A 22,776-nucleotide genomic window follows, 5' to 3' on the forward strand; every position below is an offset into this window, starting at 1 on the left:
CGGTGTTTTTGTTTGCGATTCCCCAACAAGAGGACGTTGGGATCTTTTCTTGTGCTGTGTTGTGCTTCTGCGCACCCATGCGTCGTCTTTGGTGGCCATTCACATCTGTCATCTATTAAATCGGGTTCTTTGTTTCCGAGTGTGGAGTTTGAGGACCCCTGCCATGCCCTGGATGCAGGTCCCGCATCAGACTGTTTCACGCTCCACAGCGGGGCCTCAGCTCTGGCTCCCGCTCCCCTCAGAGCTCTGGCAGCTGCCCCCTACCTCGGTGGAGGTGCTCCTTGTCCTCGGTGGACCCAGACCCTGTGCTCACCTCACCACTCGCTCCAGGGGCCTGTCCGTCTGCTGCCATCCCCAGCACCCAGAGGCAGTGAGCCAGGCTCGGTGGCTCTGTGAGCACCCAGGGAGCCAATGAGTGGCTGTGTGGCCTGTCTTACCTGCAAGAACAGACAGTCCGACCCTGTGGTTGGGTCACCAAGAGCGTGAATAGGCAAAGTTTGGTCATATTTTCAGATCACAGCTCATGCAAGCCGTGCTCAGAGGTCATGACCTATCAATAAGGAATTCACGTGGGGCTGGATCTGAAGTGTAATCAGAGCCCAGTTTTCCTGTTTCCTGGGAAAATAAGGTGCGCACCACATAGAAATATAATTCGTACCATATAGTTTGTCGTTAGCTTTGCAGACACAGCATAAGTTTCCGCTAACAGCACTGAAACCTCCACCTTCACAACCAAGCTTCGTGCTGGGAGGGTTGTGAGGGCATCACTTACTGTCCTCAAGTCAGTCACTTCCCCAAACACCGTGCCCTTCTCACACGGAAGCACACGTTCACGCCTGGCGTGTGTGTGACGATCGCACTGCCAGCCGCCAGCCGCAGATGGCTCAGTGACAACACTCCAGAGTCCTTTCTGCTTTGAGACTATCCCTCTGTTAAGATTGTTTTCCTTGGCAATGCCTGAGTGTAAAGGAAAGCGCCTCGTGGTGCTGGTGAGTGGCCGGCCAGAGCTTTTCACACAGGAGGACAGAGTTGGCTCTTCTTAAAGCCTGACTTAGAAGTGAGCAGGGTTCCCTGTGGGTGAACGCTGCCATGTGATGGCCTTCTCCTCCCTCCGTTCTCCTGTTCCACCTCGGAGCTCGCACCTATTCTGCTTTGCTTGTGTGTTTCATCTGTGTGTTTGGAAAGATGGAAGCTTGAATGGAAATTGTCAGAAACGTTACGTTGTGCAAAGGGGCTGGAAAAGCTGGTTAGCATCGTCTGAAGCCAGCAAGGACCCACACGTGGGGTGGGGGTGTTGCAGAAGAAGGAACTTGTTTTCTTTTTTTGAGGCAGACTTGCTCTGTCACCCAGGCTGGAGTGCAGTGGCATGATCCCAGCTCACTGCACCCTCCGCCTCCCAGGTTCAAGTGACTGTCCTGCCTCAGCCTCCCGAGTAGCTGGGATTACAGGCGCCCACCACCACACCCAGATAATTTTTGTATTTTTAGTAGAGACGGGGTTTCACCATATTGGTCAGGCTGGTCTCCATCTCCTGACATCAGGTGATCCACGCGCCTCGGCCTCCCAAAGTGCTGGGATTACAGGCTTGAGTCACGGTGCCCAGCCTATGTCTGCTATAATATTAAATATAGAAAAACAGGCTTCAGAACCATGTAAGACCATGTGCTGCATAACGGCGTTTGAGTCCATGACTGACCGCAGGGAGGAGGCTGGTCCCCTCAGGTAGTAACATTGTGTTTCTCCTGTACCTTCTCTGTGTTCGGAAACAAATGCTCACCGTCTGCTGCAGTTTCTGCGTGTAGAGTGCAGTCACCTTGCTGCACAGGTCCGTAGCCTGGGAGCCTCACAGGCATCGCACAGCCCGGTGTTGCCCAGCCCAGCAGCCCGGGTGTTGCCCAGCCCATCAGCACAGGCATCGCACAGCCCGGGCGTGTAGGAGGCTGCGCCATCCAGGCTTGTGTGTGTCACTGTAGGACATTCACATGGCGACCAAATCACCCAGCGACGTGTTTCCCAGAACGCACCCCACTGTTCAGCAGCACTTGACCGTACCCAGAACTAGCGGTCCCCTGCCTTTTCACCAGGGACTGGTTTTGTGGAAGACAATTTTTCCATGGGTGGGGCGGGGAGCAGGGTGGTTTCAGGATGAAATTGTTCTCCCTCAGATCATGAGGCATTTGGTTCTCATAAGGAGCGCGTAACCCAGATCCCTCGCACGCACAGTTCACAGGAGGGTTTGCCCTCCCCTGAGAACCTCATGCCGCCACTGATCTGACAGGAGGTAGAGCTCAGGCGGTCACACTCCTTCACCATCTGCTTACCTCCTGCTGTGGAACCCAGTTCCTAACAGGCCTCAAACCAGTCCCAGCCTGTGTCCAGGCCATGGGTACCCCTGCCCAGCACCGGCCAGTGTTTCTTTGGAAACATCCACAGGCCCAGGTGCCCACAAAGCTCTGTTCAGCTGTCAGCGGACCCCTCCCTGGCTGTTCTTGGTCACATCCCTCATTTTGCAAACTTTCCAGAGTGGATCATCATCAGGAAGAAAGGTGCAGCCAGGCTTGGTGGCGCATGCCTGTAATATTGAGGTCAGGAGTTCAAGACCAGGCTGGCCAACATGGTGAAACCCCATCTCTACTAAAAATACAAAACTTAGCCAGATGTGGTGGCGTGCACCTGTAGTACCAGCTACTCAGGAGGCTGAGACATGAGAATGGAGAATTGCTCGAACTCAGGAGGCGAACGTTTCCATGAGCCGAGATGGTGCCACTGCACTCCAGCCTGAGTGGCAGAGTGAGACGCTTTCTCTAAAAATAGAAAAAGACCCTTTAAATCCTGACATGTCATGGTTTCATTTCTATCTTTACAGTTGCTCTGAATTTTTTATTTTTTGTTTTTTATTTTTTTCGAGATGGAGTCTCGCTCTGTTGCCCAGGCTGGAGTGCAGTGCCATGATCTTGGCTCACTGCAAGCTCCGCCTCCTGGGTTCAAGCGATTCGCCTGCCTCAGCCTCCGAGTAGCTGGGATTACAGGCATCCGCCACCACACCCAGCTTATTTTTTCTATTTTTAGTAGAGACGGGGTTTCACCATGTTGGTCAGGCTGGTCTTGATCTCCTGACCTTAGGTGATCCACCCGCCTCGGCCTCACAACGTGCTGGGATTACAGGCATGAGCCACTGTGCCCGGCCTGAATTTTTAAGATCAAAATCTTTTCATCAATCCCTGAAGGCTTTTGTGTAAAAATCGATAAACTGATTGTGAAATTCTTGTGGGCATGCAAAGGACCCACAGCCGCCGAAACACTGGGGAGGAGTGAGGCTGAATGGCAGCAGTGCCTGGGTGCAGGACTCACAGAACCACAGTCAGGGGCTGCGTGGTGTTGGCATTCAGACCAATGAGCGGAACGAGAGTCCAGAAACAGGCGCCCGCATGCAGACCACTGACTTGATGAAGGCTCAAAGACCATTTAATGGAGTCTTTTAATAAGGGTGCTGTAATGATAGGATTACTCACATGCCAGAAAGTGAACTGGGAGTGAAAAACCTACCCCGGTTGTGTCAGGGGCCTGAAGGTAAAGCCCAGAACCGCAGAGCTAGGACAAAGCCTTCATGACCGCAGGCCGGGCCACGCTTCCCTGGATACGTCCTCAGAAGACTGCAGAGTGACGACGAAGCCTTCATGACCGTGGGCCGGGCCACGCTTCCCTGGATACGTCCTCAGAAGACTGCAGAGTGACGACGAAGCCTTTGTGACCGCGGGCTGGGCCACGCTTCCCTGGATACGTTCTCAGAAGAACAGAGCTAGGATGAAGCCTTAGTGACCACGGGCCGGGCCACGCTTCCCTGGGTGCGTCCTCAAAAGCACGCTCTGTAACAGGGCAAGGCAATGTGCTGGACTTCACCAAAATGAACACTTCTGCTCTTTCAAAGGCCTGTTGAGAAAACGAAAAGACAAACCAAAGACTGAGATGTTTGGAGATGACGTATGTAGGGATTTGTCTCCAGAGTACAGAAAGAGCTCTTGAAACTCAGTAGGAAAACAATCCAGTTTTTTAAATGGGCAGAAAACAATTTGGAAAGACCCTTCACCAGGGAAGATAACACAGGTGGCAAATAAGTCCGTGAAGATGCTCAGTGTGGTTAGTCATCAGGGAATGCAGAGAGGAAAGCCACACGGAAACGCCGCTGTGCCTCTCAGACGGGTCTCAATTCAAGACTGAGCGTACCGCATGCCACTGAGAATGGGAAGGAGCACGGACTGGCTCAAACACTTTAGAAAATAGTTTCTAAAACAGTTAAACACATGCACCTTCCCTGTGAACCAGCCCTTCCACAGCTGGTATTTGCCCTGGCACAGTGAAAGCACAGGCCACACAAACTTGCTCTGGACACCATTCGAGTGCTGCTCTGCAGAAGAGCGGACAGCAAACTGGCATCTCCCCAGAACAGGCCACTTCCCAGCTTCAGAAAGGAGCAGGCACGGGCAGACCTCAGAAAACCACGCAGAGAGAAAGAAGCAGAGAAGAGAGTGAATGACAGGCTTCCACTTGTGCCAAGCTCTGCAAGAAAGTGCAGCCCGGTCACGGGACAGAAAGCAGATCCGGGGGTGCCGGGGCGCCGTGGGGGCCGCACTGAAGAGGAGCAGAGGAAGCCAGGCGAAGGACGTGGCCATCACCCCCACCGTGGTGATGGCTTCGCAGGCGTGTCTCTCTGATCATACACGTCAGCACGTGTGGCGAGTGTGTTGCTTGCATCTCTGTGTGGCTCTAAATGTTTTGTTTTGTTTCTTGGGATAGGGTCTCACGCTGTCACCCAGGCTGAGTGCTGGGGCACAGTCCTCCCACCTCAGCCTCCTGAGTAGCTGGGACCACAGGCATGCACCATGGCGCCTGGCTCATCTTCCTGTTTTTTTTGGTTTTTGTTTTTGTTTTAAGATGGAGTCTCGCTCTGTCACCCAGGCTGGAGTGCCATGGCGCAATCTCCACTCACTGCAAGCTCCGCCCCCCGGGCTCACGCAATTCTCTTGCCTCAGCCTCCCGAGTAGCTGGGACTACAGGTGCCCGCCACCTCGCCCAGCTAGTTTTTTTTTTTTTTTTGTCTTTTTAGTAGAGACGGGGTTTCACCGTGTTAGCCAGGATGGTCTCGATCTCCTGACCTCGTGATCCGCCCGCCTCGGCCTCCCGAAGTGCTGGGATTACAGACGTGAGCCACCGCGCCCGGCCCATCTTCCTGTTTTTTATAGAGGTGGGGTCTTTGCCATGTTGCCCAGGCTGGTCTTGAATTCCTGGGCTCTAGTGATCCACCTGCCTTGGCCTCCACAATGCTAGGACTGCAGCCGTGCACTGCCTATGTGAATGTTCTGAATGAAAGGGGCATTTGGCAGCTTTGCGTCCACCCCGAGACTTGTTTTGAAATGGTGAGTTTGAAACTCACAGGTGTCCCTTAAATGTGACATGCGGTAACTTCAGTTGTTGAGGTTTTGCTTGTGCATTTCTTGTTTTTTCTCTTTTTCGTTCCAGAGCATCGCCCTGTTCTGGGCTGCCGGGAGCTCGTCTTCAGGAACCTCTCCAAGATCCTCCCTGCCCTGTGCCACGACATCACAGACTGGGTGGTGGGCACCCGAGTGAAGTCGGCCCAGCTGCTGCCAGTGCTGCTGCTGCACGCCGAGGACCACGCCACGCAGCACCTGGAGATCGTCCTCCGGACCCTGTTCCAGGCCTGCACCGACGAGGAGGCAGCCGTGGTCCACAGCGTGAGTGGCCGCGGAGCTCTAACTCGAGCTTAAGATCCCACCTCTGTGGTGTGCGGGGCCCGAGGCTGTGACAGACACAGTTGGGAGGCCACCCTGCAGCCAAGACAGCGTTCCCCTCACCCCCAGGCCGCAGCCCCTCCCCAGGCCCAGCCCCTGGGGACCACCGGTCTGTTTTCTGTACCTGTAGGGAACAACGTGTTGAGGGTGAACCCTCCATGCTGGTCTTCAAGCACACTCAGGTGCAGTGCCGGGTGCGTGTTGTGTAAACGTGCGCCAGACAGGGACCAGGCTGCTGACTGAGGACCGAGATGCCCAGAGTTCAGCATTGACATCTGGGCTGTCCTCAGACGCCTTCCAGGCCTCACAGGGGCTGTGGGGGCACCCGGCGGCGGGAAGGGCACAGCCTCAGGTGTCCTGTGAGTGGCATCCGTGGTGCCATCCTCTTTCTCACTTCCTGTCTGCACTCGGCTGGTGGTTATCGCCTCGGCAACAGTGGGTACGCACAAGGGAGTCCCATGTTCGGGCCACTCCTGCTCACTAGGCTGGGCCACGGTCTGTGCTGACAGTCACCACCGTGGGGACTTCACACCCGCCCCACAAGGACACTTCCTAGTGCTCAGGAGAACAACTAAAGCTTTGACTTGAGGTTTCAGTTCAAAATATCCTCAATATCTTGAACCTTAAATTCCATTGCAAGGAGGCCTTGCCAGTAGCTTTTACTTTTAGTGGTCCAGGTCACTGTTACTAGCTGTGCGTCATGGCGTGCACCTGTGGTTCCAGCTACCGGGAGGCTGAGATGGGAGGATCACCTGAGCCCGGGAGGTCAAAGCTGCAGTGAGCTATGATAGCACCACTACTCTCCAGCCTGGGCGACGGAGTGAGACACTGTCTCAGATAAAACAAAAAAAATCTACATCATTGTGACTGATTTAAAGTAAATGTTCCAGTTTCCATGTTATTTACATGTCATGTTTCTACTTTTCAAAAACTACCATGAATTTAAAATTATCTGTAGTCCTCTGTGGAATCTATGGGAGAGCAAGAGACACGGGGCGAGGCTGAGGCAGGACAGGAGACGTATGTGTGATCCACTGTACAGTCCCACGGTGCAGAGGGGCTGGTGTGTGTAATCCAGTGTGAGTCCCTCGGTGCAGAGGGGCTGGTGTGTGTGATCCGCTTAGCGATGGGAAGGTTGGGTCACTGGCATCCGATGAGGGGCATGCAGTGAACCCCGCAGCTCAGACACAGCCTTCCTTTGGGCCGGACTTCGCTGCCTGCGGGGTGTGTCCAGCTCACTGGCTGCAAGCCTGGCCTTGGGGACGTTCTGAGATCACACGAGGACTCTTGTACCTTTCCTGAGGGCTCTGAGCAGGTGCCAAGGACTCACTCGGCCTAACACGGGGCTGTCTGGGGACCACAGTGCCGAGAGCGGGAGCCTGGCTGAGACCCTCAGGTTTGGCTCTGAGTTCTCGTGTTTGTTTCTCGCAGTGGGAGCCCGGCTGAGACCCTCGGTTTGGCTCTGAGCTGTCGTGTTTGTTTCTCGCAGTGTACGAGATCCGCAGAGCTTGTCGGGACATTTGTCAGCCCTGAGGTGTTTCTGAAGTTGATCTTATCGACGCTGAAGAAGGCGCCCTCCGCCTCCGGCCTCCTGGTGCTGGCCTCTGCCATGCGGGGTTGCCCCCGAGAAGCCCTCCAGCCGCACCTGGTGGCCATTGCCACGGAGCTGGCACAGGCCCACATCTGCCAGGCGTCTGAAAACGTAAGAGCACTTGGGAAAGGGGGGAGTGGAGAAGAGGAGCCTCCCCTCCCTGGCCGTCTGCCATCGTAATGACATGTTTGTGGGTCCACCCCGTGCTGCCAGTCCGGGCTGTCAGAAACACCCAGTGATGTGTCTGTGGATCCGCCCTGTGCCGCCAGGCCGGGCCATCAGAAACACCTGTGGTAGCTGGGGTGCCCTCACTGGTACCCCTCGTTCCAGGGCCTCGTCCTGCACTGTGCAGAGCTCCAACCCCAGCCCCAGCTCCAGCCCCAGGCGGCCGCTCACATTTACATTGGTTGCTGCACATTTCTTGGCCACACTGGCCACAGTTCTGGCCACGGTTCACGTGTTCAATGACTCAGGAGGTGTCCACGGCAGGGACCGCTGGCCCGTGCTGCTGGGGGTAGATGCGGGGTCTGCATCGTCCCACCCCTGAGGAGCGTGGTCGCATGTCCGCCATCCCACCCAGTCCCCACGCTCCATCCCACCCAGTCCCCATGCGCCATCCCACCCAGTCCCCACGCTCCATCCCACCCAGTCCCCACGCGCCATGCCACCCAGTCCCCACGGTACCTGCACAGATCGCGCGTCCTCGGGGGCGCCGGCAGCCTGTTCCCCATCAGCCCTGCCTGGCGTTCAGATCTGTGCTTCACACAGCCCAGCTGAGGATTTGCCAGAGACGTTTGTTTAATTTTAAATTGAGCAGCAAATCCTTGAGCTCAGAAGCTGGAACAGCCTGGGTAGTTGGACTTAATTGTTTGGAATAATCCATAATTGTTTTCTATGGAAGAAGAAGTGATGACTTTGCTTTGGTTTGGAGGCGAGTCGTCCCTGTCTGTGTGTGTCGGACCCAGCATCCCAGATCTTTCTAGGACACAGGGCGGCTCCCACCGGGTGGCCGTCCCATGCAGGGCAAACCTCAGCTCGCCCCTGGAGGCCGGCACTTGCTCCGGCTTGATCATTTCTGGCAGCTTCTATGGCCCCAAAGCTGGCCTGGGGCACGGGGACTTGCCCTCTGCTCTCAGCCCGGCCTGTCCTGTGTCCGGCTCCCTCTCTGTCCTCAGAACGAGAGGTGGGGCTATTAACAGTCATTATTGTGAACTGTTTTAAGAAACCTGTAAGCAGTTCCTGGAATACACAGAGGGAAGGAAACAGAGCTGGGGTCAGGAAGGGAGCAGGGGAGGGAGCCGGACCATGTACTCATGGCGCTTCAGCCACATTCCAGCTTTTCCCAAAACCCGTTTTTAACACATCATCCAATCTGTGTCAGTTTTGCGCTTTCCTTTACTCACAAGGGGTTGTGAGGATCGCTTTGATTTCTGTATGTAGATTTGCAAGCCAGAAGCATTTTTCCCTAGAAGGGCATAACTTGAAAATGTGCACAGGTGCCTAAATCCGTATCTCACAATCTTTATAGCAAAGAACGTGAAGTTTTCACGTCTCCATGTTGGTTACAGGAAAACGGAATTGTGTCGTCCCGCAGTTGTGTGTTTGGCTCCCCATCTTCCAGTTTTATCGAGGAAAAATTTGCTCACGATCTTTCAAACAGAGACCTCTTTCTGACAAAGCCCAGTCACACAGCACCCCTGGGGAGCCAGTCACAGTGAACACCCAAGATGTACATTTCACTCCTTCCTTGTTTTCATTTTTTTGTTTCAGAGTGATCCTCCCACCTCAGCCTCCTGAGCCGCTGGGACTATGGTTGTGCACCACCACGCCGGGATAATTTGTTTATTATTTATTTTTATTTATTTACTTTTTGGGACAGAGTCTTTCTCTGTCGCCCAGGCTGGAGTGCAGTGGCACAGTCTCAGCTCACTGCAATCTCCTCCTCCCGGGTTCAAGCAATTCTCCTGCCTCAGCCTCCCAAGTAGCCGGGATTATAGGCGCCCGCCACCACGCCCAGCTAATTTTTGTGTTTTTATTAGAGACGGGGTTTCACCGTGTTGGCCAGGCTGGTCTCGAACTCCTGACTTCAAGTGATCCGCCCACCTCGGCCTCCCAAAGTGGTGGGATTACAGGTGTGAGCCACCACGCCTGGCCCCATTTTACTCCTTAGCAGACTTAAATTCTTGGCAAGAAAGGGTGAATGCACTTAGGTCTCCGTCAGAGTCAGGCCCACAGCTCTGTGCTCTTCCCGCGGCTGGCTGGGCTTTGTTTGTGTCATTCAGGAAGTCAATTATGTTTCCCGCAATTATTCTCCAGTAGCTATGAGAACAGGTTAAAAATGTCTTTCAAGAACAAACTGAAATTGTTTTAAAAGCCCATGTTCAAACAGAAGTCTGTGAAGATGTATTCTAAACTGAGCCTGGCTTCAACCCCCTGCCCTGGGGTTCACAGGAAATGGTTTTAGCAGTAGGTACTTCCAGGTGTCTTGGGCCCAGCAGCGCCCCTGGAGCTTGACAGAGGGGAACTGGAGTCTCCTGGGAGGGAGTTTAGGACAGGTGGGCGCCTAGAGTGAGGAAATGGGTAACTCACCAATTCGCTTCTCACGCAGGGAAGCCGGCAGTTCTGGGATGCCATTGCCATTGTTGAAACAGGAGTCTCTTGTGCTTTCTGAATTAAAAACTTTCCAATCTTAGATAACATTGTTTCAGAAAACAATGTTTGAAATACTCTTTCAAGAAATACTGAGAATTATTTCTTGCTGTATCTTTTTTCTTTTTCATTCTGTGTGTGTGTGTGTGTGTGTGTGTGTGTGTATGTAGGCAGACACTGAAAATCGTCTGGTCAAATATAGAGGAATCTGTAAATGTGAAGTCTTGTCAGTTCCTCCGAGACGGTGCTGCATTTGTGGCAGGAGGGTGGCGCTTGCTGCACAGGATGCCTGCTTCCCCGTTTGTTCCCGTGCTCGGAGGTGCAGTCAGCCAGGAGGGGCCGTGTCTTCTAAATGCACCTTCCCTTTTTAACCGAAAAGATGGTAGCTCCTGAAATGTACATGACAGGTCATTCTAGAAAGCAGCCAGATAGTGTCCTCAGAAGTCAGCCAGTCAGTGCGGGCCTCGGAGAAATGGCTGCGGGAAAAGTCAGGAATGGAATAAAAACAGAAATCGGTGGCTTCTGTGGGAGTTGGGGCCACGACAGGGCCACTCTGCTCCACCAGCTCCAAGGTAGACGGCGCCATGCAGCTCTGCCAGCTCCGAGGTGGACGGGGCCGCGCAGCTCCGTGTCTTCTGTGGGCCAGGGCGGGGCCACGCAGCTCCGCCAGCTCCGAGGTGGACAGGGCCACGCAGCTCCGTGTCTTCTGTGGGCCAGGGCAGGGCCGGGGTGCAAGGACGGCGCTGTCATATAGCGGGAGTGTTTTGTTTGGCATTTCGTGATTTACATCAGTGGGGAATGGGGCTTAGAGTTTTATAACTGATTAGGAAATTTAGAGCCAACCTATTGTCTAGCCAAATAATTACCAAACTTTTTTGAACTCACACCCCCATTAGTAAGAAGCAGTTTAAACATAAGCCTCCAATATATGTACACTGTTGATAAATCACGTTTAAATTACATACATGACCACTGTCCTAACTCACTCTGTACTTTATGAAACATACATCAAATAGACATTAGAGGGATATTATAAGAAGTAAATACAGGCCAGGCGTGGTGGTTCTTATCTGTAATCCCAGCCCTTTGGGAGGCCACGGCAGGAGGATCACTTAAGCCTAGGAGTTTGAGGCTGCAGTGAGCCACAGCTGCACCACTGCACTCCAGCCTGGGCAACAGAGCAAGACCCTGTCTCTGAAAAATAAGTTAAAATTTATTTAGAAAGAAGTAAGCATACACAAAGCCGTAGGAATTCTTGGGTCCAGCACACGGCCACTGTGTTGCGGGCTTCAGATCCTGGCTGATTCACAGCGGATGAGGCTGGAGCTGGGAGGGGAAGCCTTCAACCAGCGCAGCCTTAGGTGCAGAGCTGAGACTCCACCTCCCCATCAATCAGGAAACACTTTAAACCATAGAATTTTGTCTTTGTTAAAACTTGGTGTTATAGAAATATCCAAAAATGCACGGAAGAGGGGCAGGCGGCAGAGCGAAGATCCGCTAGCTTCAGTGCTGGCCAGCCCTTTGCATTCATGTTCTGCCTGCCTGGGGCCACTTTGGAGGGCGGGGAGAACTCGGGCGTGTTAAAAAGCAGATAATGCAATGCGCCGTCATTTCTCTCTCAGGTACCGTGGTGTGCATCCCTAATGCGGCTTCTTCACCACATAGCTGAAGTGCCTGTTCCCATTTCACAAAATAAGCACAGATTCCTTAGCTCCCAGTCTGTGTTGAGTTTTCCCGTCGTCAAGCACGTCCTTCTGTGGTTGACGCGCCAGCACCTGGGGGCTGTCCCTGCGAGGGCTCTCCCATGCCCGCTGCCCCTTGTGAGCCATAGACTAGGAGCCCCGGGCGGGTTCTGTCAGCCCTGGGGCTGGGGCCAGGGCAGGAGCCCTGTATTAGTCCATTCTTATGCTGCTAATAAAGACCTACCAGAGACTAGGTAGTTTATAACGAAAAGAGGTTTCATGGACTCAGAGTTCCACATGGCTGGGGAGGCCTCACAATCACGGCAGCAGGCGAAGGAAGAGCAAAGTCACGTCTTCCATGGCGGCAGCAAGGGAGTGTGTGCAGGTTACTGCCCTTCATAAAACCATCAGATCTCGTGAGACTACCATGAGAACAGCACAGAAAATCCCACCCCCATGATTCGATTCCCTCCCACAGGGTTCCTCCCAGAACACGTGGGGATTATGGGAGCTGCAGTTCAAGATAGGATTCAGGTGAGGACACAGCCAAACTGTACCAAGCCCTGATGGTGCCACCGGTCTCTTCCAGGACCTCTACCTGGAGCGCCTGCTGCTGTGTGTGCAGACTCTGGTGTCTGTGTGTCGTGAGGACTGCGGCGTGGGCAGCCTGCAGCTTATGGACATGCTGTTGACAATAGTGGCCCTTGCAAGTGCCACCGGCCTGAGGGACAAGGTAAGGCTGACGGTGGTGGCTGCTGCTTGGCCTCGTGGAGCTCACAGCTGGAAGGCATCTCTTAAGTGAGGGGAGCTGTCTCCCACGCATCCCCTCTGCGCGCAAGCCCCAGGCCTCAAACCTGTCTGACCAGCAAAGACCAGGGATTGAGAACCTTGTGGGTGAGTCCCCAGGTAACAGCCTTCGGGCAGCCCTCCGGCTGCCAATGTATTCCGGCATCAGGGAGTGGAAACCGCTGTTTAATTTTAGGGTCCACAGCAAAGAAGCAAACAAGAAATAAGACATCACCTTTAAACCTGCGCACCTGAGTGGGGTTTAATAGAGCAGGTGTCGCCGTGCGCATCCCAGCACATCGGGAGACTGAGGCGGGTGGGTCACCTGAGGTCAGGAGTTCAAGACCATCCTGGCCAACGTGGTGAAACCCCGTCTCTACTGAAAATACAAAAAATTAGCTGGGCGTGGTGGCCAGCGCCTGTAATCCCAGCTACTCAGGAGGCTGAGGCAGGAGAATCACTTCAACTGAGGAAGCAGAGGTTGCAGTGAGCCGAGATTGTGCCATTGCACTCCAGCCTGGGCTGGGCAACAGAGCGAGACTCCGTCTCAAAAAAAAAGAAAAATAGGCCGGGCGCGGTGGCTCACGCCTGTAATCCCAGCACTTTGGGAGGCCGAGACGGGCGGATCACGAGGTCAGGAGATCGAGACCACCCTGGCTAACATGGTGAAACCCCGTCTCTACTAAAAAAAATACAAAAAACTAGCCGGGCGCGGTGGCGGGCGCCTGTAGTCCCAGCTACTCAGGAGGCTGAGGCAGGAGAATGGCGTGAACCCGGGAGGCGGAGCTTGCAGTGAGCAGAGATCCGGCCACTGCACTCCAGCCTGGGCAGCAGAGCGAGACTCCGTCTCAAAAAAAAAAAAAAGAAAGAAAAATAGTGCACGTGTGACTGTGAGTCTAGACAGAAGATACCACGATTTCCCACTCTATTTGCAGCGCAGTGTTCAGAATTAGTTCTCGCCCATGGGCTCCCTGTTTATGCCCAAAAATCATCTTTTTTTTCAGTGGAGTCTCTGTCGCCCAGGCTGAAGTGCAGTGGCACGATCTCGGCTCATTGCAACTTCCGCCTCCTGGGTTCAAGGCACTCTCCTGCCTCAGCCAACTGAGTAGCTGGGATTACAGGTGCTCGCCACCACGCCCAGCTAATTTTTGTATTTTTAGTAGAGACAAGGTTTTGCGGTGTTGGCCAGGTTGGTCTCAAGGTCCTGACCGCAGGTGAGCCACCTGTCTCAGCCTCCCAAAGGGCTAGGATCATAGGCATGAGCCACCGTGCCCGGCCATTATGCACAAAAGTCTTTTAACCCCAACCTCCTTGTGGGCTCCTCGGGCCCCTGGAGGCCGCAGTGTCTGTCTGCCTCTCTGGAAGCTGAGACTTAGTTCTTCTTCCTGTTCTGTCTCTGTGGACAGCCCGTCTCGGCAGGTTCTCTCTGATCTGGGAGATTCACGGTCTGAACGTACCACGGGGAACCTGGTGTGGAGGAGGCTGCTGCTCTCGCCTCCCTTCTTGGGGCCTCTTTAAAAACAAGCTTTCCAAGGGGCGTGTGTCTCAGCAGACGCTGTCACTGATAGGGCCTTAGATACCAGCGAAAGCAAAGTCTTTGCCTGCTGGCCATGGGGGAGGAAGCCAGGCAGCCCCAGATTCAGACTCCAGGCCTGAGGCAGTGGCCATCAGGGAGCTTCAGCCCTTCCTCTGTTCCTAAGCCCCCAAGGAGAGCATCCAGCTAAAAGTAAAAGGCAGCCAAGGTTATCATCTCTCTCTGCCCCGTTTTACCTGGAGGTCTGGTCTGCTGGGCTTAACTCTTTAAGCCACTTGCCCGTCCGTCTCTGCCCCTCACTGCCTCAGAGGAGCCCTGCCTGTCTGGGGGGACACCCAGGGTCCGTGGGAGCCCCGGAACCACCTGTGCTGCGTGCGTCCCAGTGTGCACAGTGCCTGCCCAGGCGGACGCCCAGGGTCCGTGTGAGCCCCGGGACCACCCGTGCTGTGTGCGTCCCAGTGTGCACAGTGCTTGCTTCATGATTTGCTGCAGAGACGGCGTTGGCGTGAATGGGATCAGGGTCTCGCCCTACGCCCGTGGCTCTCACTCTCCTGCACCCTGGTCGGGGCTCCCTGTGGCAGCCTCCCTCCCGGTTATCCCGGCAGGCCCGGCCTGTGTCGTTCTTACGCGTGAGGGGGATGGTGAGTCCCGGCAGGCAGGCTTGAGCCCTGAGTGTTGGAATTGTCTCAGCCTCTGACTTGTAACCTCCAGGCACAGGAGACGATGGACTTGCTGGCCAGAGCGGAGGGTGTCAGTGGCTGCCAGGACCTCTATCGCAAGCACATGGGTCCCCTCCTGGAGCGGGTGACTGCGTCGCACCTCGACTGGACAGCACACTCGCCAGAGCTCCTGCAGTTCAGTGTCATCATCACGCAGTCAGGTGAGCCGTCCCAGCAGGTGGTGAGCCGTGCCTGGCCCCGCCCAGGCCACACACCTGCTCCCCCGGGTGCTCAGCAGGTACCAGCACCGACCAGCTGAGCTGTGATTCACTGAGGCGTGTTTTTAAAAGTACCCAATAGTCACTCTTGCCTGTGGAGAACCAGCATTTTAAGGAGCATCGCGTTGAAGACTGTGGGACGCAGCTCTTCCACTTGGCCCAGGCACACGCTTTCATGTGAAACCTTCAAAGTGTGGTTTTCCGTGGCCTGTTTTGTAGCCTGGCTTCTTAAATACGTCTGGATTTTGTTGCAGAATGTAGTTGTCTGGCCACATGGGTGCTGTGTGTGTGACGTGGGGGCCTCGGCCCAGCCCCTCTGAGACCAGAATTTCTGCGGTTCTCTTTGAGTCCGCAAATCGGCCACTTTCCTGGGATGGACAGTGTGGCCCAGTGGGCTTCAGTGTGGGGCAAGATCTGCTGCAGAACTCTAAGGAGGCGTCCGTTCAGCAGCCATAGAGCCTTGGGACACACAGCCCGTGCTGCTCCGTGGGCCATGAACTCGCCGCGGTAGCTTTTCCTCGTTTGCCTCCCCAGCTCTCCCGCTCCCCTGTGCAGTTCCAAGTGCCCCCGCCTCCTGTTGGATGCGTGCACCAGGGCGGTCATGCTTTGCATCTGAGGACACTAAGATCGTTCTTATGCAATCTCTGTGCCTGGTAGGGACTCACCATTTTTTTCTGAGACCTGGAAAAATATCCAAATTTGTTCTTTGTCAGCTGTATTCAAAACTGTTTCCAAATTAGAAAAGAAAATACTAGCTGGGCATGGTGGCTCACACCTGTAATCCCAGCACTTTGGGAGGCTGAGGTGGGAGGATCACTTGAGCTCAGGAGTTTGAGACCAGCCTGGCCAACATGGCAAGGCCTCATCTCTCCAAAAAGATGAAGAAAAAAACTGCACGTGTACTTCTGAATCTAAAATTTAAAAATAATAAAATACAGTTAGCCAGGTGTGGTGATGCGTGCCTATGGTCCCAGCTACTCAGGAAGCTGAAGTGGGAGGATCGCTTGAGCCCAGGAGTTCGAGGCTTCAGTGAGCTGTGACTGCACCACTGCACTCCAGCCTGGGCAACAGAGCAAGCCATGTCTCTAAAACAGAAAAAAAAAACAAAGCTGGCGATTGCTGACGTGCACTCGGGGCATTAAACACTTTATGCCAGACGCTGCTCTGCAAGCCTTATGGCCGTCGGCTCGTCTACCCTCACAGCTGGCCTGTGTGGTGGGAACTGTGACCCCGTTTCACAGACAAGGAGGCAGAGCACAGAGAGCTCCCGAGGCAGCGACTTCAGGGCCTCCCTCAGCCTCTCTCCCACGGGCCTCCTGGAGATGGGGGCCCAGGGTATTCCATTTCCGATTTTTACTGAATGTTACTTCTAACGACCTCTTGCACCAAATTACTGCAGCCTTCACCTCACAGTCTAGAAAATTGGGCACACAAACCCCAAGAGACTCAGCTTGCAGTGAAGCCAGGACTCGCATTTACTGCAGCTCTGGTGGCTTCTCCACCCTCTGCTCTTCCTCTTTGCAGAAGCATTTCTTAAGGTGCTGGCGGAACTGATTGGCAGCTTAGAACACGCATCTCTTTGGACCCACATCTGTCATTCGCTGAAAGGCGGAAAGACTGCAGTGTGCTGTTCATTGTCAAGAGTTGGGTATAAAACTGCGTGGGGTTTTTTTGTGTTTTTTTGTTTGTTTGTTTGAGACAGGGTCTCACTCTGTCACCCAGGCTGGCTGGAGTGCAGTGGTGCGATCACAGCTCACTGTAGCCTTGAACTTCCGGGCTCAAGGGATTTTTCTGCCTTAGCCTCCTAAATAGATGGGATTGTAGGCGCACGCCACCTGGCTACTTTCGTATTTTTTATAGAAATGAGGTCATATAAACTGCCAGACTAGTCTTGAACTCTTGGGCTCAAGCCATCCTCCTGCCTCAGCCTCCTGACTAGCTGGGACCTCAGGCACCCACCACCACTCCTGGCTAATTTTTGTATTTTTTGTAGAGATGGGGTCTCTGTACATTGCCCCTCTTGATGTTGAGGCTGATCTCAAACTCCTAGGCTCAAACAGTCTTCCACCTCAGCCTCCCAAAGTGCTGGGATTACAGGTATGAGCCACTATGCTGGGTTTAAAACTGTATTTCCCAATGATTATTTTCTCTGAGCCCCACCTGAGCGCACACACATGACGTGCTCTCGGGAATCGGGGGCACAACCTCAAATATAATAAATATTTCCAACATCGCGTCCTTGGGGATACAGATGATTTTTGTTTTCTTCTTTATTTTTTCTATGTTTTTCTAAGTTTTCTCTAATGAGCATGCACTCCTGTAATAAACAGAAGACAAAAGGATTAAAACAATTTTTTTAATAGGAGAAATTTTTAAATTTCTTATTTACAAAAGGAAGATACCTTTTAAATTTTAATTATTTTAAACATACAGAAAAGGATAACTTTCTAAACTTTGAGAGGACGGGGGAACTGCAAAGACGTTGATTTGACTACATTTGAACCCCAATAAAAGGAACACAGACTTAGGAAAGTATTTGCAGTAAGGATGACAGTGTGAGATCTTTGTTACATAAAGCTGACACAAAATGAGAATAAAGGCTGGGCACGGTGGCTCACGCCTGTAATCCCTGCACTTTGGGAAGCTGAGGCGGGTGGATCACAAGGTCAGGAGATTGAGACCACGGTGAAACCCCATCTCTACTAAAAATACAAAAAAAAAAAAAATTAGCTGGGCGTGGTGGCGGGCGCCTGTAGTCCCAGCTACTCAGGAGGCTGAGGCAGGAGAATGGCGTGAACCCGGGAGGCGGAACTTGCAGTGAGCTGAGATCGTGCCACTGCACTCCAGCCTGGGGGACAGAGCGAGACTCCGTCTCAAAAAAAAAAAATGAGAATAAAAGCATTAAGAGTTGGGCTCGGTGGCCATGCCTGTAATCCCAGCACTCTGAGTCCACAACTGAGCAGCCTGCTCTTATGATGGAGGCTGAGGCAGGAGGCTCATGTGAGCCCAGGAGTTGAGGCTTCAGGGAGCTGTGACTGTACCACTGCACTCCAGCCCAGACAGCAGAGTGAGACCATGATTCCAAAAAACAAAAACCATTAACTCCCAAACAAACAGGCAAAATATCCAGATTTTATAAAAAAGAGAGTTAATACAACTAATGAGCAAATAGAGTGGGAACCATCCAGCCCTTCTAGTCATGAGGAAATATGAATTAAAGACTGGAGGGCCCCATTGTTTCCTTTATCCAGTTAAGTGAAATAAACAGCTTCTGCCCAGGGTGGCTGAGCTGGGAGTGCCAAGGTGCTTTTGGAAAGCCGTCGGATGGTGCGCATCTGGAATTGCCAGTATTTGGAAAACAGCGGGATGTTGCACATCTGGAATTGCCAACATCTTCACTCCTTTCATCCAGCAATCACATTCATGAGAATCTATCCTTCCTAAGGAAATAATTCTAAGTATGGAAAAAGCTATGTACCCAAAAATAGGCATCGGGCATAATTTATAATTTAATAGCAGACATTGGAAGTGACCCCACTACCTCATACAAAGTTAAATACATAATGGTATTTCCATAGAAGAAATGCTCTGGCAACCATTAAACACAATTATCCTAAGCCTTTATAGCAGAATGGGAAGACAGGCGTGGTGTGATATGGAGGGAAAGTGAAGCCAGTGCAGAAGTGTCCGTGCTGCGAGCAGGAGCTCACCTGGGAAGGCAGACAGGTGGTCTGGGCGGAAGTGTCTGTGCTGTGAGCAGGAGCTCACCTGGGAAGGCAGACACGTGGTCTGGTGGAAGTGTCCGTGTTGCTAGCAGGAGCGTTCGTGCTGGGAGGGCGGACACATGGCCCAGACGGAAGTGTCCGTGCTGTGAGCAGGAGCGCTGGTGCCGGGAAGGCAGACAAGTGGCCCGGGCGGAAGTGTCCGTGCTGCTAGCAGGAGCACTCCTGCCGGGAAGGCAGACACGTGGCCCCGGGCATCGGGTTTGAACACTCTTGACAGCAAGTGGCCCACCCCTCAGCGCGCCTCTTACCTCCCATCCCAGGAGGTGGACGTGACCTGTCGACATTCGGCTGTTTTCTTTCTGTATTTAAGCCAGAAACTCTGTCTTCTTTCTAGTTTAAGATGTAAAGAGGGTGAAACAGTCAGAAACTGGGTCAGAAGCAGCATGGTTCTCGTGGCAGGGCGGCACTTGGCCCGAGACTCCTGCCCTGGGAGGCTCAAGTCAGGCGTCCCAGTGGCTTCGAGGCAACCCCTCCTGCCTGGCTGTGTGAGGAGCCTCTCCAAGACACCAGCTGGTCCCACCGCGAGGCCTGAGCCAGGCCTGACTTTGAGCCAGAGCAGCGAGTACATCGCGTCTCCGTGTGGCAAGGGCAGGTGGGGGTCTCGGTCCACTACCGAGCAGCCTGCTCTGATGACCGCCAGTGCCAGGGAGAAGGCTCACATCGCGGGGTCCCCAGCGACGGCTCAGGGTGACGCACAGATGCTTGGATAAGCCAGCGGATGCTCCCTCTACACTAGCCCTGGGCCAGAGCGCCTCCCTCTGTGGCCCCAACCCAGTCCCCACCCTGCCCTTCAGCTCCTGGACCTGCGGGCTGAGCCTGGCAGGAGATGCTACGGGGATCCTCGGGGCTGTCCTTGCCCTGTGATTCCTGGAGACTTACGGGGAGGCGGGGTGGCCCTACTGCGGTGGGGACCCGTTGGGGTGTAGGATGCACAGTGCAGGCGCCCACGCCTCGCACCCACTGGAGAGCAGCTGGGGTGCAGGAGGTTGGCCCTGAGTGTGGACGGGGTGACGGCTGCAACGCTGAGGGGCAGATATTAAATAACTTCCTTCACTAGAACAATTTATTTTGGTTGTTATTTCAACTATTGCTTGACTTTAATTTTTCAAAAAATTTAGAAAAGTTTAAGAAAAATAGAAGGTTGCTTTGTTTTGTTTTTGAGACAGAGTTTTGCTCTTGTTTCCCAGGCTGGAGTGCAATAGTGCGATCTCAGCTCACCACAACCTCCACCTCGCAGGTTCAAGCAGTTCTCCTGCCTCAGCCTCCCGAGCAGCTGGGATTACAGGCGCCCGCCACCACGCCCAGCTAATTTTGTATTTTTAGTAGAGATGGGGTTTTCTCCATGTTGGTCAGGCTGGTCTCAAACTCCTGACCTCAGGTGGTCCACCGTCTCAGCTTCCCAAAGTGCTGGGATTACAGGAGTGAACCACCGCGCCCAGGTTTGGTTTTTTGTTTTTGTTTTTGAGACAGAGTCTCACTTTGTCGCCCAGGCTGGAGTGCAGTGGTGTGATCTCGGCTCACTGCAACCTCCGCCTCCCAGGTTCAAGTGATTCTCCTGCCTCAGCCTCCCAAGTAGGTGGGACTACAGGTACACACCACCATGCTAGGGTAATTTTTGTATTTTTAGTGGAGATGGGGTTTCACCCTGTTGACCAGGCTGGTCTCAAACTCTGGAACTCAGGTGATCCTCCCTCCTTGGCCTCCCAAAGGGCTGGGATTATAGGCGTGAGCCACCATGCCTGGCCAAATAGAAGGTTTCCATATGGAAAAGCATGATTGCTGCTTTTCTGTGATAATCACCTCACTGATTCAGAAAGAGGAAGGGGGAGGTGGTGGCCAATAGTGTCCTCTCCCAGGTGGGAGCGCCCGTGCCTGGGCCTGTGCTGGACGGGGCCGCCTCCCGTCTCCCGAGGGCCATGCACAGGAGCCTGTGCTGTGTCTTGCAGGCCCTGCCCTAGGAGAAGCCCTGCCACACGTCATGCCCACGCTCAGGGCCTGTCTGCAGCCCTCCCGAGACCCGCAGGTGCGCCTGAAGCTGTTCTCCACCCTGTCCACTGTGCTGCTCAGAGCCACGGACACCATCGATTCCCAGGGGTAGGTCTGGGCTCTGCCTCTGCACGGCCCCCATCTCCCTCCCCAACAGCTCGCTGAACAAGGGGGTTCCCACCTCCCTCCTCCACTGTGAGTCTAAGGTGGGCCAGAGTGTCCTAACTCCCTCCCCAACAGCTCTCTGGGCAAGGGGTTCCCCACACCCAGTCTAAGGTGAGCGTATGCAGCGACCCCTGAGCTTCACTGGCCCCGGAGCAGTCTGTCCATCCTCACTGGGTAAACACAGGCTCTCGGCAGGGAATGCACAGAGAAACACTAAGTCAAAGTCATCTCCGTGTGGCCATTAAAATTCCAGTGAATGAAAAAGTTTTAGGGAACATTAACTGTTAATAGCTTATGTATTAGCTGTCCTCTGTTTTAAAAGTCTTCAGGCACTTTTCAAACCTAACAAAGAATTGATTCAATTCCTACTGATGGTCAAAGTGGTAGAAATACCTCTCTATTATCTAAAAGAACTTTTAGGTGACAGTAAGACACCGAGGGCCTAGGGCCTCCAGTTGTACGGCTTTGAAGTAAGGGCCAGAAACATGGGTGCCCCCCAGAAGCGCTGGGAGGGGCAGTGGAGGAAGAGGCCCTGCCCGGGTGCTGCTGCTGAGGCAGCTCTTAGAGCCCTGCCGCTTACTTTGTTATGAGCAAAATGTGCCGTCAGTTGGGTCCCACCCCCACCTGTGCAGCTGGATCTGGCTGCATCAGCACCGGGACCCGCCCCAGCAGCAAATGCGTCAAAGCGGAAAGCAGTTCACACACCGGAGTCTCACGTGGAAAGAATCCAGCGTTCAGACTTTCTCCTTCATGACCCTCATCTCTGCTCTCGGACCTCAGCCCGCCCGTCGTACTGCAGGAAATATTGTTTCCTGCTTGTCTTCAAAAACTTCAGGGTTTAGAACGGACCATAGAAAGATATGAACAGAGAGCCGTGACAGCCCTCCAGCTTGCAGGCTGATATTTGTGCAGATACCATGCAGATAACACAGCAGGGTCCAGGCCCTTCCCTCTGGAACTCACACCTGCCTGTATTTTGGGAGGAACCGTGGGGCAGGTTCTGCCCAGGAACAGTTAACTGCGGAGCACAGCTTCCACATCCGGGCTGAGTTCCCAAAGAAAGTGCACTAACAGCGTCTTGTGGAAGGCGGTTGGTGTCAGGAGAAGTAAAATGTTGAGATGGCAGTGATTTTAGTAAACTCATTAGCTATTTTAATAGGCAGGAAAGATTTTTTTTAATCCGTTTGGTTTTTATTTTTTTGAGACGGAGTCTCGCTTTGTTGCCCAGGCTGGAGTGCAGTGGCACAATCTCGGCTCACTGCAAGCTCCGCCTCCCGGGTTCACGCCATTCTCCTGCCTCAGCCTCCCCAGTAGCTGGGACTACAGGCGCCCGCCATCACGCCCGGCTAATTTTTTATGTTTTTAGTAGAGAGGGGGTTTCACCGTGTTAGCCAGGATGGTCTCGATCTCCTGACCTCGTGATCCGCCTGTTTCCGCACCTGTGGCCCTCCCATCCTGCCTCTCTGAAGCCACCGCGACTGTCCTTGCTGGACGGAGGGTTATGTAGCTGGAGAGACAGCCTATTTCTGGGGGAGGGATGCAGACGGGAAGAGGCTCACTGGGTGCTGCCAACACCACCACGGCTGCCCTTGCCCAGGCGCCACTCAAGCCTCCTTTTGGAGCTAGGAGTGGGAGAGGCTAAAAGTGCACCCTCAGCCCAGGGCCTCTGGCTCTCTTTCTCTGGCCGCAGGAGAGGCCAGCTGCACGGGCACCGCTGTCTCCCGGGTGGGGTTGGGTCTGCAGGAACCTCCCACTTCACAATGAGAAGCAGCTCCTGAGAGGAGGAGGGGCCTCGTGTTTTGGGGTCGAGTTCGTTTTCCTGTTTGGCTCGCCCTCAGCCCCATTCATCCCCAG

At 53.8% G+C, this 22,776-nt stretch overlaps 1 protein-coding gene across 2 annotated transcripts in view; it reads left to right on the forward strand.

The window, feature by feature from the left end:
- The window catches only part of DNAAF5 (dynein axonemal assembly factor 5), a 53,787-nt gene that overhangs the window by 19,442 nt on the left and 11,569 nt on the right, over nt 1–22,776 (forward strand). For both annotated transcript variants that reach the window (XM_025378435.1, XM_025378436.1), the window contains exons 5-9: nt 5,518–5,750; nt 7,297–7,509; nt 12,319–12,462; nt 14,761–14,929; nt 20,718–20,865. In XM_025378435.1, the coding sequence (XP_025234220.1) occupies nt 5,518–5,750; nt 7,297–7,509; nt 12,319–12,462; nt 14,761–14,929; nt 20,718–20,865 (907 nt within the window). The remainder of the gene's footprint in view (nt 1–5,517; nt 5,751–7,296; nt 7,510–12,318; nt 12,463–14,760; nt 14,930–20,717; nt 20,866–22,776) is intronic.

The sequence above is a fragment of the Theropithecus gelada genome, chromosome 3 (genome assembly GCF_003255815.1).
Source record: "Theropithecus gelada isolate Dixy chromosome 3, Tgel_1.0, whole genome shotgun sequence".
In the NCBI taxonomy this organism is placed as follows: domain Eukaryota; kingdom Metazoa; phylum Chordata; class Mammalia; order Primates; family Cercopithecidae; genus Theropithecus; species Theropithecus gelada.